The sequence below is a fragment of the Lycorma delicatula genome, chromosome 12, assembly GCF_047948215.1.
Source record: "Lycorma delicatula isolate Av1 chromosome 12, ASM4794821v1, whole genome shotgun sequence".
Classification (NCBI taxonomy): Eukaryota; Metazoa; Arthropoda; class Insecta; order Hemiptera; family Fulgoridae; genus Lycorma; species Lycorma delicatula.
In genome coordinates, this window is record NC_134466.1 from 57,788,952 (window position 1) to 57,807,117 (window position 18,166).

Genomic DNA, 18,166 nt, shown 5'->3' on the forward strand with positions numbered 1-18,166 from the left:
TTTTTTAATAATACATCTACTCTGAGAAAGAAAAGAAAAAGAAATTGCTAGAAGGGAGTTAGAGCCTAATCAAACATTATTCAAATATTTTTTTTAATATCTTACAATAGCTTCACTTTTGAAATTTTTTGAGTTTATTTTTTTATTTTTTCAACACTTGATTGAATGACAGAGAAAAAATTTCTTATTTAAAAATCAGCCATTTTACAATTTTAGTTAAAATTGGTTGAGCTGCTTTCATGATGCTAAAACCAAAAATAATTAGTTAACTTGGTTCAGTTTCATACAAAATATTGATAAAATGAAAAAAAATAAATGTATTCTTTATTATGTATCTTCTATTTAAAAAAATCCTAAAATTCATTAATAATTATTTTAATGCAATAGGTACATCAAGATCCAGGTTATCTGGTGCTACATCGAAAACCAGTAGTTTTTTAGCATCTTTAAATCCAGCACGTTGGGGACGCAGTGCAGATCGGCCATACCATAAGGTCAGCAAATAATTTTATTATGTTCTAATAGAATTTTGTTTTTATTCCATTGCTTATAAATAATTATTGCATGTTAAATTTTTTTTGCTAATTTTTAATAGAAGACAATATGTGAATGATGTTATCATATGAACTGTAAGAATTCTCATACCAGAAATATAGACTGATTTTAGAATATTTTTTTTTAATTTTAAATAATTAAAAATCAGTAGAACTGTTAGTAGAAAAACTTTCATTATGGCTTATTCTCACTATACAAGGTCTGTTCAGAAGATAACTGAACTTTATTTTTTTAATCTTAATTGTTAATTTTACAGGTTTTTGGTCCATGTCCCCTTAAAAGTACTCCCCTCCACCATTCACAAACCTTTCCCAGCATTGTTTCTACTTTGCAAAGCATTCCTGGATAGCTTCATTTGAAATGACCATGATAAATTAAGGTCCATGACAAATATGTTTTAATATCAGTAGTCTCAAAACAGTATCCTTTCATTATTAATTTTAATAGAAAAAATCGCAAGGAGCCAGGTTTGGCGAGCAGGGAGGCAGTAATCTGATTTTTGGCAGAAAACTGACTAATTGACAGCTGAGTGTGCAGAAGCATTGCCATGGTGAAGGAACCATGGTTTTGCCACAACTCTGGTCTCTTTTTGCGGACTTTTCATGCAACTGTTGTAAAATACCTTGATAGTACGTTTCATGTCCTCCTTATTAATGGTAAATAAACTATCTAACTCTTTTCTTCTTACTTATGTAAAGCATAAAAATTTGTTATCCTAGTTAAGTTTTATATTATTTTTTTCTTTTCTAATGGTATGTTAGTCTAAATCAATCAATGAAGCATGTAGCTTTATTAACCATGCAAGGTTAAACTAAATATAGATACATTAATTATAATACTTTTTAAACATTAATACTGTACATGTACACTATTTTAAACCTAACAGTGTGAGATAATTTACTAATAATATAATATTTAGATAAGTGAAAATATTACATAAGTGTGTTATAAATTAAATATATTATTATAAAAATGTTTAATTACTATAAGGTTAATTATTACATTATTATTATTATTATTTATAAATATATTTATCAGACTAACAAGGACTTAATTTGAAGATATTAATGATCCAGCGGCATAAGTTCTGAATAATGAAAGGTGCACTTAGGGACAGTTATTCAAATCATATGGTTCACTGTCTCACCTTTAGGCAAGAATTCAAAATGCATAATTCTATTAAAATCAAGACAAATAGAGAGCATCACTTTGACATTGGATCAAGACTGACATCCTTTTTGGGCCGTGGAGATCCTTTGTCAATCCATTGTGATGATTGAACTTTTGTCTCCCATCATGATGCTTTGCATGAATGTTTCATCATCATCATCGGCTTGTTCAAGAAGCTGCTGACAAACATCCATTCTATGTTCTTTCTGCTGTTTGGTCATCAAATGTGAAATAAACTTAGCTGTAACTCTATTCATGTTCAATTTTTCAGTCAAAATGAATGGCATAATCAAATTGAGATGCTAACCTCTTCTGCAAGTTCTCTGTCAGTCAATCTGCGACTTACACACACTAGATGATTGATTTTCTGAACGTGGGCATCATCAATAGATGTTGGAACCCTTCCTGGTCAAGGGTCATCTGCAATGGTTTTACTTTTAAATCGTGAAAACCATTTGTAGCATTTCATACGACTTAAAGCATCGTCTCCATAAGCTTGTTTCAAAAGTTAAAAGGTTTCTGTGAAAGTTTTCCCCAGTTTCACGTAAAAATTTACATTGTATTGTTGCTCCTGACAATTTCACATTACAAAAATCACTACTGACGCTTAATCATATTGCACTCAAATAACAAAACACTAAAACTAAATGAGATATCAACAAGCTAAGAACATGTGCTTACAAAGGAGGTTTTGAGAATACAATGCTTCCAAAAACGCGTCACTAAATATCTCCATTGGTGCGTAATTAAAAATGTTTGTTATTTTTTGAACAGATTTTGTATAGGGTTAACTGACTATCAAATTTTAGTTCCATGAGTTGTTAATAATAATAATAATAATATTATTATTATTATTTATTAATTTACATATATTTGCATATTTTTTTTTAGGAAGGTTCTTCATTATCAAAATGTACAAGCAATGCAAATTTAAGTGCAGGAAATAGAGAAAAAGCTCGTACTTGGGTTAGAGAACGCGCAGCACATTTTGTAGCTACTTATCAAAGTTCACCTGGTGCTCCAACTACTGTATTATCCAGATTAACAACTGCTATTAATAAATTAAACATACAGGTAATTTATTCACATTGTATAAACAAAAAAATATTTGCTTAAATCAATTATAAAACCTTCCATCTCTTCTGAAAATGAACAATGTTCCTTCAAATTTTGTTTATTTTTTTTTTTAATGATTCCTTCATCAAACTTGGTTGACATACATATGAGTGATAACATTAGAACTAATACATAATTACTAAGTATTAGCATGGTTCTACAGACATAATACAGTACAGAAATTGTAAACAGCAGTGATTACTTTTGATCGAAATTGCTTAATGTATGAAAAAGTACTAATCTAGTGTTAGATGGCCATTTTGTACAAGATCTGTTGACACTGTCATACTAGCTTCGACCAAGAGAATATTAACATACATAAGGAGAATTCTAGTAAATTAAACTTAACAGCTGTTAATAAACACTTAAAATTTTCTTTGCCTTACTATCAAGAGACGTGATCTACAGAAATATAAGAGTATACAAAGTCAAAAAGTGGCTTTTACACTTATTCACCCATCGACTTACCATTTAATGCCTTATGTTAGACATTCGATAAACTTAAGTCACTAGGGATCACATAGAAATACTTTGTACTATAAAGTACAAAAGATTCATAAATCAAGTCACCAAGTTGTTCCTGTACAGAATAAACAAAAAGAAATATTACGATCTGATACTATAAAGGTAGTTGAAACCATTTTGATATAAGTAGTCGAAAATTTTAATAAAGATAAATTTATAAAAAATTCATTTTATATTTTTATATATATATATATATATATATATATATATATATATATATATATATATATATATATAAATAGGTTCACTTTATATATATTCTATTAAATAAACCACCTATTACAGAATATTGAGATAAGATACATATTACCTTAATTTTTCATGAAACAAGATCTCGCATCCTCAGTCATGTTTGAAATAATTCCATTGTTCGTTTTTTGAATATGCAATTCATAATTCTGTTATTTATGTGGGATTCCAAGAAAGTACTTCTATAAAACATTAAGTTAATAATGTTAATGTCTTATCTCAGTATTCTTTACTAAGTGGTTTATTAAATATTTGAATGTAATTTAAAAGTACAGAGGAATGATATGAATCTTAAAAAGATTAATCTCTTTTTTTACATCAAATGAAACTTAAACTACCAACACACGGTAAACTTACTTTAATAATTTAGACATGTCAATTTAATACCAAGAATCAATTTTTGCAGGATCATGCATCTTCATTTGATATTTAATTCTGTAATTACACTAAAACACAAAATTCAAGATTATAAAGAGAAACAGTTTTGGTGATTTTTAAAAAATTATCTGTTAAAAAAAAATATAATTGTAGAATTAAATACCAACTGAATATGCAGGATCCCATTGACTCTTGGTATTAATTTGGTAAGATTAATTTATCTGTTTACTGTGTGTTAGTGGTGGTTTAAGTTTCATCTGATATTAAATTTAATTTAATATAATGGTCATAGTATGTTTTTGAATTATTTGAATTTTCAAAAACAAATATTTATGTACAGTGTAATGTTGAAAAATGTCCTTTGATGAAGGAATTGCCACTTTATTTTTCATTGTTATTTTTATTTTCCTTAGAAGCCAAATGGATTAAGGGTACTTATGTATTAACACCACCGCAGCTATAGCTTTATTTAAAAACAAAGTAGTCAATCGGATTTCGGTGGAAAATGGGCCGATATAGAGTTTAACATAGATTCAAAACAGTCTCTTTATTAATTTTAATAAATGGTTCTTTATATTTATTTATTTTATAAATATATTTAACCAAACTTAACCTACGCTCGCTTCACTCGCTAACCTTGACTAATTAACAGGAGTGTTTTGATTATTTAAATAATAAATAATTGCAATAATTACTGAATTTATTAAATAAATACTCAAAAAATTACGGTATTAATTAGTCAAGGTTAGCGAGAGCATAGGCTAAGTTTGGTTAAATTATATTTATAAAATAAATAAATATAAATAACCATTTATTAAAATTAATAAAGAGAATGTTCATTTTCCACCGAAATCCGATTGACTACTTTGTTTTTAAATAAAGCTGTATCTGCGGTGGCGTTAATACGTAAGTACTGGATTAAGATTAAAATAAATTCAGTAAACTTCATTTGCTTTAAATTGCAAAAACCATGTACTTCATAAGAGTGTTTACCTTTCCCTAGATGTAATAGCTCTTCACTGATAAAATAGAATATATTACTTATTTTTAATGTAATTATATATTTTTTATTTTCATTGTTTTGTGGTTGTAATAGTTATTCAGGAAGTTTTCAGATATATGATATCCTATAACCTTGAAAATGTTTTTATATATATATATATATATATATATATATATATATATATAAATCCATATCCCAGTATTGAGATAATCTACCAAAAAAAGACTTTATTTTCTCTAGATGTGCACACAGTGATTTTCTATTTTTACTCTCTATTAGCAACCCAAAAGATAAACAAACAACTGTTTTAAAAAGCGTATGAACTGAGGATCCAAAAGTTGATAATTATTCAAATACTGTGAATAAAAATTGTAAATTCAAATAGAAATAAATAAATGAAATAATTGTAAATAAATAATTAAAATAAAAAGTTATAAATTCAAACACTGTGAATAAATTTCAATGGAAATTGCGTAGTAGAGTGTTTTCATGAAACGTTTGTGTCGCTTACACTTTTTCATAGATATGTTTTATTTAATTTTTTGTTTAGAATCTGAATATATACAGGCAAAACAATTTATACCTTAGACTGTATATCATTTATTACTGAGTTCATGTTCTTATTTTTGCCTGCAGAGTAATCTGTTTACTTTAATAGAAACTATGCAGAAGTTTAGAATTAATAAACAAAGCCCTTCCGTTGGTTTCTAATATATTTCTTTTTAAGAAAATGGTGTCTTATAAGTTATTTCAAAATATTTCAGTACAATTCTTAACATTATTGTCATAATGTAATGAAAATTGTACTGAAAACATAAATAAGTTTTTTAACACATTTTAAGTTTGTTATCTTTTTTTAATATAATTTTTTTTTACAGAGTACAGAAGCAGCTTTGAGTGCTTTGTGTGAACTACGTGATATCGTAATGCAGTCAGACATATCACCATTTGAAGTTAATCATAGTGGTCTAATAAGATCACTCTTGCATTTCTTAACACGCACCTCAGCTGCTAATGATTGTCGAGATCAGCGGCTACGTATTTTCCTCCACGTTTTCTCAAATTGTCCGGTTAGAATTTTGTACACATTTATCGCTAGTTTATAAATTAGTTGCACTTATTTCTTATATTTTTTTGTAGAGATATTGTACGTTTTATTAAAGTTATTACTAGAGGTACCAAATTGATATGCAGTGGTTTTCCACTAATGCTTTCATCATTGATTGGCTTTGCCGTGCTCTAAATGGCAAATAGGTATGTAGCCAAGCCGTCACTGGAAATAGTGATGGTTGTTAATTTTTTTGTGTAATGCACTGTGTTAACATTTTAGTGGTGCTTTAGTAAACATTGGTCTTGCATCATATATTTTGTGAAGAAGAAAAGGTGTTAGTACCACAATAAAAAACCAGATGTTAGGTGATCATTCTTGGTCAGGCAGATGTATCTGTTTTCAAGTTCATTAAATCAGATTGACTATAGATCAATAGATGTGATGATAATGGCCAAATGTGGATAGTTTAGATCCAGTGGTATAAAATTGCACAAAAGTTTGTTGATTTTGACTGTTCACTTGTCTATTACTGTGTCTTACAGGAGAAATCTTTTGACTTACTTCATTTATCTATTACTATATCTTAAAGGAGAAATTCTTTGGTGCAATTATTGATATATTTTTTAAGTTAATGAAATAAGTGTCTCATCTGATGATAAAATAAACTTTAAACATTATTTTATCTGTTGTATTGACTCAAATACATTACAAAGATAAAGTAAAGAGTAAATAAAAATTTAACAGACTTCATAAAAATTAGATTCTATGTGACAGGTATGTTATATTTCAAGATTTGGTGAGACAATATTCTCTTACTGTTCTACCTTTGGAAAAGAAACATCAACACCCAAAAACTTTACATTTTGAGATTTGAGTTTTAGATGGATCTTCAGAAGATATGGTAGGAAGACTGAGTGAGTGATGGACACAAATTTTATAACAAATGGGAAAATTGTAAAAACCATTAAAACAATTAAGAGTAAAGAACTCTTGTGTTAGTTTTTAGTGTAAGGAACAACTTTGCTGTGTTATATTTAATAATACATTTATATATAGTGGACAATAGAAAATATTTGATTTATTAATAATAAAGTTAAATAACTTTTCTTTTTGCTAATTTCAAATGAATTTTCAAATAAAATTGAGTCATAATTCACAGTAATATCCATTAAGAATAGTCATTATAGGCTGAATGTTATTTTATATAATCTCTGAATGTTATTAACAAACAATAAGCGAGTCGCATGGTTTTTTAATCACCAGTTAAGTTTGAAGCTTAAGTTACATTTTGATTATATGAATAAAAGAAAAAAATTGTTTTTTAACAATTTACATTTTAAATTGCACTTGTCATTAAAGATTTTAGTTAAATTTATTATTGTTATTGTTGTACATTGTACATTATTGAGTTTATTATTATTTTCCAGTTGGATGGTGACAGTGAAACATGTGATATAGATTCTTCTTCATTATCGGCTTTAGTTAGCAAGTTAAGTGGTTGTGTATCACAACTGGAACAGTTCCCTGTTAAAGTGCACGATCTACCTGCAGGTACTGGCAGTACGACAGCTTTAAAATTTTTCAATACGCATCAGCTTAAGTGTCACTTACAGCGACATCCAGATTGTACAAGTTTAAAACAGTGGAAAGGTGGTACTGTAAAAATAGATCCTTTAGCATTAGTACAAGCTATTGAACGTTACCTTGTCGTTAGAGGGTATGCGAGACATAGAGATAAAGACTCAGGTGATTCTGATGAAGATAATAGTGAAGAAGATATAGATGATACGCTGGTAAATAATTTTTTTTTTTAATTACATTAGTCTCAAATTTGTTGTGAAACTTTTAAGTTCTAGTTTATTGTTCTTTTGAAAATTTCTCCTTCAAATGTTAAGATAAGTATGAATTGTTTGTTAGGATTTGAATTACAATTCAGATCTCAGAAATTGGTTAAATATGTTGAGCACTAATGACTTAATGTGTCATACTGAAATCAGTCAAGGATTACTGTTAATGCATCGAATGGCAGTGATATTTTATATTGCTGCTATTGAAGCTCACACAGCTGGCTTGGGTTACCTTATGTTGTGCTGTTGTTTGGAAAGGATTTTTTAATGCTGTTATTAAAGTAGTCCATGAAGATCTATCTCGCCCAAGCAATTTGTAATTCTTCTTTTTCCAGAGTTGCAATTTCTATATTTTTTGTGATTATTTAAAATTTGTCTGTTTATTTTATACAAAAAAATGTAATAACAATATAAACATAAGATATTATTTTGATGTTGCTGATCAGATGATGCTTTATAAAGATAATTACTAAATTGAAAGTGATCACACTGGATATGTTATAGACAGAAGATGAGTCCAGTATTAAAAATTTTATGTAAAAAAACTATCAATTAATAATAAAGTTAATTTATAAATTTAGTAAATTCTGGAAAGGTAATTCACGATGGATGATGAACTCATAACAAGTCACAAAAGTTTTTATGGACATATGGCTCAGGCCTAGCTTGGCAGATACTTGTTTCCCCGCACTACATTGATTTGTTAAACAAGATAATATGATATTTTGGAAACTATGATGTTTGAGATACTGTTATTGTGATTGATTTATTAAAGTTCATCATTGTTTCCTTTACATAAAAAAAAAAGATATTAAAATAATATAACAAAATATTTCAATTGTGTTATTCAGATGATGGCCTAAAAAGATAATTATCGAATGGAAAATGATCACACTATATATGGTAAAGACAGAAAACATGTATGATTTTATTGTAGGGATTTACACTAAGAAACTATGATTACAACATGAAATCTAATACTAACTTAAATAATTTGATCCCCCAATGTTCAGCTTAATCGAGAGCAAAAAAAAAAATAATTTTTTACGTAGATAGATAATTTGTTTCATATGATTGATGTAAATAAATGTCAAGAGGCATAGATGTTTCGGTGAAGGCTAACTTTCATGTGTAGAAGATGGATTGTTCAAATTCCTGGCTAAATTAGTTATATTTTAATGCACTAATGGCCTTTTAATAGATTCATATTCCACTATTCTGTTGCGGGATTCTAATTAACAACACTTCCTGGACTGTGATGATTCATTTGTATAACTAGTTGCTAGTTTATTACACAGGGCTCGAGAACCAGTGTGATATAGTTATAACAAAACTGAATACAAAAACGGCTAGCAGGGTTTCATTTTGCATCATTCATAGTTTCAAAAACCATTGTAAATTTACCTTTTTTTGAGAAATCATTTACATAATTTTATTGCATTTGGTCGAGCAGGAAACGCAACTTTAACTTAATATAGTCTTTCATTTTCTATTAAAATTAAATATAAATATGTTTTATGAATACCATTTATGGATAAAATAGTATAAATAATGATTTCATTGACTTGGGTATAAGGTAGTTGGTGGTGGGGAGAGGTAAAAGGGTTGGATTGCACTTTTTTTTTCAGTAATATTAATTTTTGTTCTTCGGATGTCAAAGAGCTACTAGAGTTAAGAGTTAACAGGAATTTCATTGACAATGTTCATATTAAAATGATAGCAGATAATGGTCAAGGGGTTTTCAAATAAGCATGTCTGTGTTTGCAGAATGTTCTCAGCAAACAAAGATTGTGAAAATCTCAAAAATGATATAAATAAATAAAAAAATATGTACTCCAAAGGAGGAATGAGACAGATAAAAATGTTTTATTAGCATTAATAGATTGGTTATGATATTCTTAGTACTTAGAATAAAGGAAAACTATACAAACATCAAGCTGATATTCAAGTTGTATAATCTGAATAATATTCCATTCAAGTTTACTTCACATTTTAAAATTCCTCTCATTGTGAATGGTCAAAAATAGTAGCATTGTCTTTTCCCTGTCCTTATTGCTTTTTATCAGTAGGGGAATTAAGAAATCTCCAGACAATAATGAGTAAGAATACCAGCATTGCAGTAAGCAGCGTAGATGAGCCTCGTCTTGTTGACCACATATTTAGATTGAAAACCTATGAAGATTTAAAACAAGATTACGAAAAGTTTTGTTTGTTGGGTGATGACAAAAAGTAGCTAGAGAATGTCAGAGCACTGTAAATCCCTCAATTTTCAACAAAGATGACTAAGTAATCTGTGGAATTCTTGGACCTATCAGATTGATACCATTTGTTTCTGCTTTCAAAACTATGGACAAGGTTGTGAGTCGTAAGTAGTGATAAATTGAATCAGTGCAGCATATTGACAAACTATGTACATATTTTGAAGCTACAGAAGTGTCTAAAATATTGAAAGTTCATGTTTTGGAACATATAGCACATTGTTTGCAATTTTGGATGGAATTTGATTAGTTCTTTGGTCCAAGCAAGCTGGAGATTCAATTCACAGAATTTTTTTTTAAATATTGGGAAAAATATAAAATAAATCAAATCAAACATGCATTGTATTCACAAAGATTAAAAAAGCCTGTGAAGAATTCTCATCACAGCATAAATAAATTTACTTTGCTTATATTAGAAAATGTATATGTATTGTAGGTGCAATAGTTAAATTGTAGTAACTGCTGATTGATTCATCTTGTAGCTATATAATTTTGTAAAAACATTTTAATACATTGTTGTATATACATAAAGTTATATAATTTGTTAAGCAATTTAAAGTCAAGTTTTACTAGAAAATAAACAACTATATTAAGTTAGTCACATTTTCTGCTCAACCAAAAATGATAAAAAAAAAAATGTAAGTAACAATTTCTCAAAAAAAAAAAAAGGTACCATTACAGTTTCATTTAAAATGGATTTTGAATCTATGAATGATGCCAAATGAAACTCTGCTTACTGTTTTTGGATTCAGTTTTATACATGTCACTGGTTCTAGAGCACTGTTATATTTTGACAATTACATGAACAAGAGATGCAGTATGTGGGCGGGCATATGTATATGAGCCTTGAATCAACTGGAGTCTATGTTCGATATCTACAATTTCTGGAATATTTTAAAAATCAATCGTTAATGTAAATAAATTATCGCGGAGCAAGGACTAGTCATTAAGATCGTATGGAAGAGTTTTACAAAATCCAAGTAACCAATATAAATTCTTAGCAACTTTTTTTTCCTTTTATTTAGTCTGGGTCATTTTTACTTGTTAGAATTGTTTATCATGGAGAAATTTAAGTGGTGGAAATATGGAAATCTGAAGGATCAGGTCAAGGGCACAGGTTGATACTGAAACGTTTGCAGTCTGTTTTTTTTCTGTTGTTTGCAGAAGGAATTCACTTGCTGTGTACTTCTTGATACCCTGAATGGTCATGAACTATCTGTCTGATTATACAATTTGAAAGATTGAATTTCCCTTTTAAGTCTTTGAGTGACTTCCATTTGCCAATCTCTGCTAATGATGCTCACGTCTTTGTTTACTTGTCACAATCTTTTATTCATGATATTAATATTATCCCAGCTGCATGTTCATCATAGCTATACATAGTGCCTAGCCAGTGATTGATTGATAAAGAAATATTCTGCATATATGTATGTATATATGATTTAATAACTTAAAAGATATGGGAAGACAGGAAGATAATACATGTCAAAAGTATCTTTGTAGTTTAATGACAAAAATTTTGTTAAATATATGTAGTGTTTTTAGATGTGAGTAAACAGTTTTAATACCAGCATTTTTTAATATCGCCTACTTCAGTCATTTGTCATTAAATGCCATTAAAATTCAAGTTATCCATCAGTTGAAAAATTTGCATTCTGTAGATAAAGAAGTTTTGATTTGTAGAGAGCTGGTTTATATTAGGGATTATGTTATGGCACTTTATTTTATTTTTTTTTTTATTTCTCAGGGAGCTACTTGATGAAGTGTTTGATGTATGAAAAACCTTTTTGTCTTTTATGTCAGAGTATGTATTATTTTGACGTAGTATTTTATCAATTTTGTTCCAGGCCGCAGTTGTGATAAGTCAAGGTGCAGCAAGACATAAACTACAGTTCCTTATAGGTGATCATGTTTTACCTTACAATATGACTGTTTACCAGGCTGTGAGACAGTTTAGTCCTGCGGCCACAAATGATCAATCTGAGACTGATACTGATACTGAAGCTCCATTGGGTAGTGCTAGTATATGGGTTCAAACTCATACTGTTTATTACCGGTAAGTTTCTGAAAAAATGGTTTCTAGTACGTAATTTTTTTTTAATGAGCTGTGTTTTATGTGTTGTGTCAAATCAATGATAGTTACTAGTATTTTATAATTTTGCTAAGTAGCTGATTGTTTACAAGATTAGTCTTTGAGTTGACTATATACTTGTAAAGCCTGGTGTAAAATTGAACTTTATTTTAGAAGTTATAGAATTTGTACAATTACAAATTCACATATATCGTATCTAACAGTTGTATATCCTGAGCTAGATTACTTGTACTCTGTCAGTCATCATTTTCCTTCATTTGCTGTTAAACATTTGAGTTATAGGTAGCTCAAAATTCTGTGTAGATCATTTATAATTGTTAAACATATCTGGCTTCTCTTCTTTGAACCTGCCAATGATCCTTTCGTACCGTGTAAATTTACTCTTCTCTCATGATATAAAAAACCGGTTAGTTATATTATCTGTGATTAAATTTTTATTTAATTTATTCAGCTTTCATTTTTTATCATGCTTGTATGTTTTCTTAAACAATGACATTATAAAGAGTATGACATGATTTTTCATATGTAAAAAAAAAAAAAACTAACAAAAAGATCATCTAATTGTGAGAGATTGTAAAATGATCAATAAAAATGTAATTTAAAAATTCCTTTTTCGAGATTATGCTGTGTTGTGTTAAAGTATATAATAGCCGAATTAGATAACCATATAGCAGTACAAATATTTAAAAATTTGTATAAAATTTGTGCTACCTATTTGTGAGAATACATTGATAGAGGATTCATTCACTTTTCTTTTTAACATAATATTATAGAACACTAGCTGGTCATGGGGCTCCATTCCATGGACCCTCAACGTGTTTGTTTCCTCATGTTTGTGAGAATATTAAGTATTTTAGAGATTTTCATTAAAGAAGAAAAGGTTAGAAATTTTCTTTAATTATATTTCTGTTGCCATGATGACAGAAATATAGTGAAGTAAAAGGATTAATACATTTTCATATTATATATATCTTGTTCGTATCAAGAAGCATGGTGCTTCTATACTTATTTATTTTTACAAAATTTCAAAAAACTTTAGTCTGCAATATTTTTTTTTTTTAATGTAAAAATTAACAAGTATAATAAATATTAATGTACTGTTTATAGTATACAATACAATTTATTATACAGTTCAATTTTTTTCCGCTAAATGGTAGCGCTTCATTCAAAATAAAAATATGAGCCCATATAGCAAACAAACCAACATACAATGTTTTTTTACTGGAGAGATTGGTTGTCTGAATTAATTGGAGAACAGTTATACTAAAAATTGATGTTTTGGTTAATAATTCTGTGATCGAGTAGTTTCATGGAATACATGAAGATTTCTTTTCATAAAGGTTTACCATAAACAGAGCTGCTTAAAGATCCTGCAAGCATTGAACAAATACTATATTATCACCAAAGCTGATCAATTTCGCACAACAACAAAGCCACATCTGATCATTTTGAAAGCTAACTCACAATTGTTTGTAACTTATATATTAGTTTGATATCAAGAGTAATTACATAAGTACGCTTTAAAAATAAAATTCAGAAACACATTTTATTGCTGTCAGACCCCTATACTTCAGAATTTTCAATAACCATATCATGTTATCTATGCTTTGTAGGAAAATGTAAAGTTACTGTGTGGTCATTTTTTCCAGAGCTTTCAGGTAATTGATGCTCAATTTTATTATTTATGTTTCAATGAAGTAACCTAAAAATAATTAAAAATTTTTTTATATAATAAATAAGGCAACTGCTTGGTTTATATTTTTGGAACCAAAATCGTAATTTACATGCTAGGATATGTCACGCATTTACGTTTATATGCTAAATTTCTGCAGTTTTTTAAGTAGTGAATAATGTTTGAAATTTTATTAATAAAGCTGTGTTTCTAATTCTCATAAGCAATTTTTAAATGTATTGCTTTTTTAATATAGTTGAGGAAGTAGGAGCTACTAAGAACTCGGTAGTTTAGCTTGGAATAGAGGGAAATTAAATTTGAACAGAGAGAGACATTGAACAAGGAACCCGTCATATATTGCTATATATATAAGCATATATTGATTATTATTCTTTTTTTTTTCAGACCTGTTACTGAAGATGAAAATATTGGTTCAGGTATTAAAGGTTCTGCTGGTAGTAGTTTAGTTTCACCTCGTAAAGGAAAAGGTTCAAGTACAAAAGTATCACCAAGAAGGAAACAAGATGATCTTTGGCTTGGTAAGTAATTAATCAAATTTTTTAAAATAATTTTCCCTGTATGGGAACTTTAATAATTATTATATTAAACATTCTTAGTGTACATTTTTAAAAATATTTTTATTATAGATAATATTTAATTTAATATTGATATTAGTATTTATATTAGTATTATTTGAAAATATGTTAATTTATTCTCTTAAGCTAGTTTAAAATAATACTGCTTTTTTTAACTTGTACTAGTGAGTGACCATATTAATAATCATTTGAAAAAAATGTTAAACATGCGACATCACTACATTGCTGGTATGTGTTGGTATATCATCATACGCAGGTATTTTTTATAAGTTTAATGGGAAGAAAAAGTATATATCATTGCATTAAAACATTTACTGACATTATTTTAACAATTTTCCTAACTTTTAGATTATTTAATAATAAAAAAGTCTAATCTTTTACTTAATTAATATATGGTTAGTTTTATTGCTAATTTATTGTTTAATTCTATTTTAATCATTTTTTACCCTTTTTCACTCCTGACAATTTAATAAAATTTCTCAACAAGTTTAGGAAATACAATATTTGAATCCATCAAATATTGATAAATTCAATACTATGAATTTATCTTGTAATGTTACACCATTTATAATTGAAATAATATTAATTATATTTTATATATAATGGGCTGTCAATTAACAAAATTATAATATATATATATATATATATATATATACAGGGTGTCCCATATAAAATGCAACCCATCAATCACTCATCCATGAAATTTCAAAAGTCAAGCTTACTCCCCTACTCGTTACTGAAATGGACTCGTCCAACATCCAAACATCGCGGCGACGCAGTAGAACACTACCGATAGTAACAACAATGCAATATAACGTTCAGTCTATTGCTAGAGACAAGATGGTGTTTTCGCTAGATAAACGTGTTTTCATTGTTGAGTTGTACTTCAGTACGAAATCAGTGGTTGCAGTGCAAGATTTGTTTCGCCATAAGTACAGAGATAATCCAGCTCCTAACAAAACATTAAGGTTAGTTGCAAAATTTAGAGAGACTGGTTCTGTTAATAACAAGGAACACAAAAGATCTGCATCAGTGTTGAATACAAATACAGTCACTGAAATCAAAGACCGATTACTCGCCTCGCCAAATAGATCGATCCTTCGTTTGTCTGCTGAAATTAATTTGTCTAAATCAACTGTTCATCGGGCAATGAAACAATTACAATTACGACCTTATCGCATTCAAACGGTTCATAGACTTCTTGAGCCCGACAAACAAAAACGGCTACAATATTGTCAATGGTTCCGTCGATTTCTGCGTGAGGGAATTAATGTTATGGATTCATTATTTTTCACAGATGAAGCACGGTTTCATTTGGATGGCTACATAAACAGCCAAAACAGTAGAATTTGGAGTGCTGAAAATCCCCCATGTTTATCACAAAAAAACAATTACACCCGCAGAAGTTGGGCGTGTTGTGCACGATATCGCAGAAGAAAATAATCGGTCCTATTTTTTTCAAGTACACCATTAATGCAGAACGATATCAGGATATTTTATTTCAGTTCATTGCACTCTTAGAAGAGGAAGACAGACACTGCTGGCTACAACACGATGGTGCGACTTCGCACTACGCAGGTACAACTTCTGATATTGTTGAGGAATTCTTTGGTAATCGTGTTATCGGTCGAGGCTTGTGGCCACCAAGATCTCCAGATTTGACTGCGGCGGATTATTTTTTATGGGGGGGTTACCTCAAAGAAAAAGCCTACAAGCAACAAACCACGAACACTTGAACAATTGAAAGTCAATATTGAACAAGCTGTATTAAATATCCAGCCACACACTTTGAAAAAAGTTGCAAGAAACGCTGTAAAAAGAATTGAAGCTTGTATTCAAGAAGATGGCGGCCACTTCCAACATTTACTCTAAATGTAAGGTAATGGATGGAAATAATAAAAATTACATTTACACATGCCTTTTTATTATTTCAATACCTACCAATATAAGGTTGGGTTGTGTTTTATATGGGACACCTGTATATATATATATATATATATATATATATATATGTGTGTGTGTGTGTGTGGTGTGTAAAATTTCATTGATATAATAAAACGCCTTTGACTTTTATTTATTTTATTATTTTAACAATTTTTTTTTCTAAATGTACTTTACAAAAATATTGAATATATTTACCATATTTTATGATAGTAGATAGTTTTATTTTTTCTCTTTCACATGTACTACAACGGCTAGATTGTGATTGTCTTCAAAAAAAAATACAAAACATTTTAGGCACATTCATTAATGCTTAAGCTTAGCACGCTCTACATGTCAATACATGTAATGGAGGATTTAACATACTTAAATAATGTGTTTATAATTTTTTTTTAGCAAGGGATGGAATTTTGAAGCAGTAATACTAGAGTAGCAGGTGGAAAAATATTTGTTTTTTATGTTTAATTTTTTATAATTCTTCAAGTAAATGGTAACACAGCAAAAATCAAAATAAAAGGTGTAAAACTTCATTTTTCTCATAGATAGTTTATAAGAAATTTTTCTTTTATAGTTGATAATGAATGGAGTTTCATTGTTATAAAAAATAATCTGTAATTATTTTTTGTACTTACGATTTTGAATAGAACTTAACAATGCTATAAAATCAATCTCTTCTTTCTCCTTGTTTGTCTTCTTTTTTTAGTTAAGTCTCTGGAACCACCATAAGGTATTACTTCAGAGGATGATATGTATGAATGATTGATAGAATGTGTGATATGTATGAATTAACGAAGTGTAGTCTTGTATACTCTCGGATCAACCATTTCTTAGAGGTGTGGTTAAATGAAATCCAACCACCAAAGAACATCAGTATCCACGATCTAGTTTTCAAATTTGTATAAAAGTAACTCCTTTACTAGGATTTGAACCTTAGAACTCGAAATCAGCTGATTTACGATGATGAGTTCACCACTAGACCAACCCATGATGGGTTGTGTAAAATGAATCTAGTAATTATATGTTCATTGTCATAGAATAGTAGGTTTTTGTTTTTTTTAATTTTCTATTTTGTTTCAGAAGGAGTAGTTCCACCTAGTAAATCTCCATTAGAACCATTTTTAATTCCAAAATTACCTGCAAGTGTTGTAATTCAAGATGCCTCATTACAAGTTTTGGCACTGTTGAGAGTACTACATGCTATTTCACGTTTTTGGGGCATTTTATATTCGGCTTTAGATGTCCTACCATTACTTACTCAGCAGGTCTGTGCTTTGTAATACTTTACAATTAACATCCGTGAATGTTTTACAGTTTTAGCTATAACACATTTAGATCATTGATTCAGTTAAAAAGAGAAATGAGTGTTCTTACAGTGTTAACTATTGTTATGAAAGTATGCTGGAAGAAGGTCAAAAAATATTTAAATTAAAAGAGTCGAACATATGTCTAGAAGTAGGCTTATCGCCTACTTTCTCCCAGTTATGCTTTAAAAACTCCAACATCTCTGTTACCTATAAATCACTTTATAAAACAAAATTGTATTTTATTTAAATGCATTACATTACTTATTGTGTGTATGTTGTGGTGTGTACACATCACAGAGTTATTAATATTAGGGTTTAAAGTTTTCATAAACCTTTGTTTGGAATGGGCATATTGTAAATGTAGTTAAAAACAAAATATTCAAATAAAATATATATATTTATTTATAAT

At 28.7% G+C, this 18,166-nt stretch overlaps 1 protein-coding gene across 7 annotated transcripts in view; it reads left to right on the forward strand.

The window, feature by feature from the left end:
- The window catches only part of ctrip (E3 ubiquitin-protein ligase ctrip), a 164,109-nt gene that overhangs the window by 121,098 nt on the left and 24,845 nt on the right, over positions 1 to 18,166 (forward strand). For 6 of the 7 annotated variants that reach the window (XM_075380496.1, XM_075380493.1, XM_075380499.1 and 3 more), the window contains 7 exons: positions 388 to 494; positions 2,617 to 2,799; positions 5,875 to 6,066; positions 7,475 to 7,840; positions 12,000 to 12,208; positions 14,322 to 14,455; positions 17,531 to 17,715. In XM_075380496.1, the coding sequence (XP_075236611.1) occupies positions 388 to 494; positions 2,617 to 2,799; positions 5,875 to 6,066; positions 7,475 to 7,840; positions 12,000 to 12,208; positions 14,322 to 14,455; positions 17,531 to 17,715 (1,376 nt within the window). The remainder of the gene's footprint in view (positions 1 to 387; positions 495 to 2,616; positions 2,800 to 5,874; positions 6,067 to 7,474; positions 7,841 to 11,999; positions 12,209 to 14,321; positions 14,456 to 17,530; positions 17,716 to 18,166) is intronic. The other variant, XM_075380498.1, reaches the window with a different exon arrangement.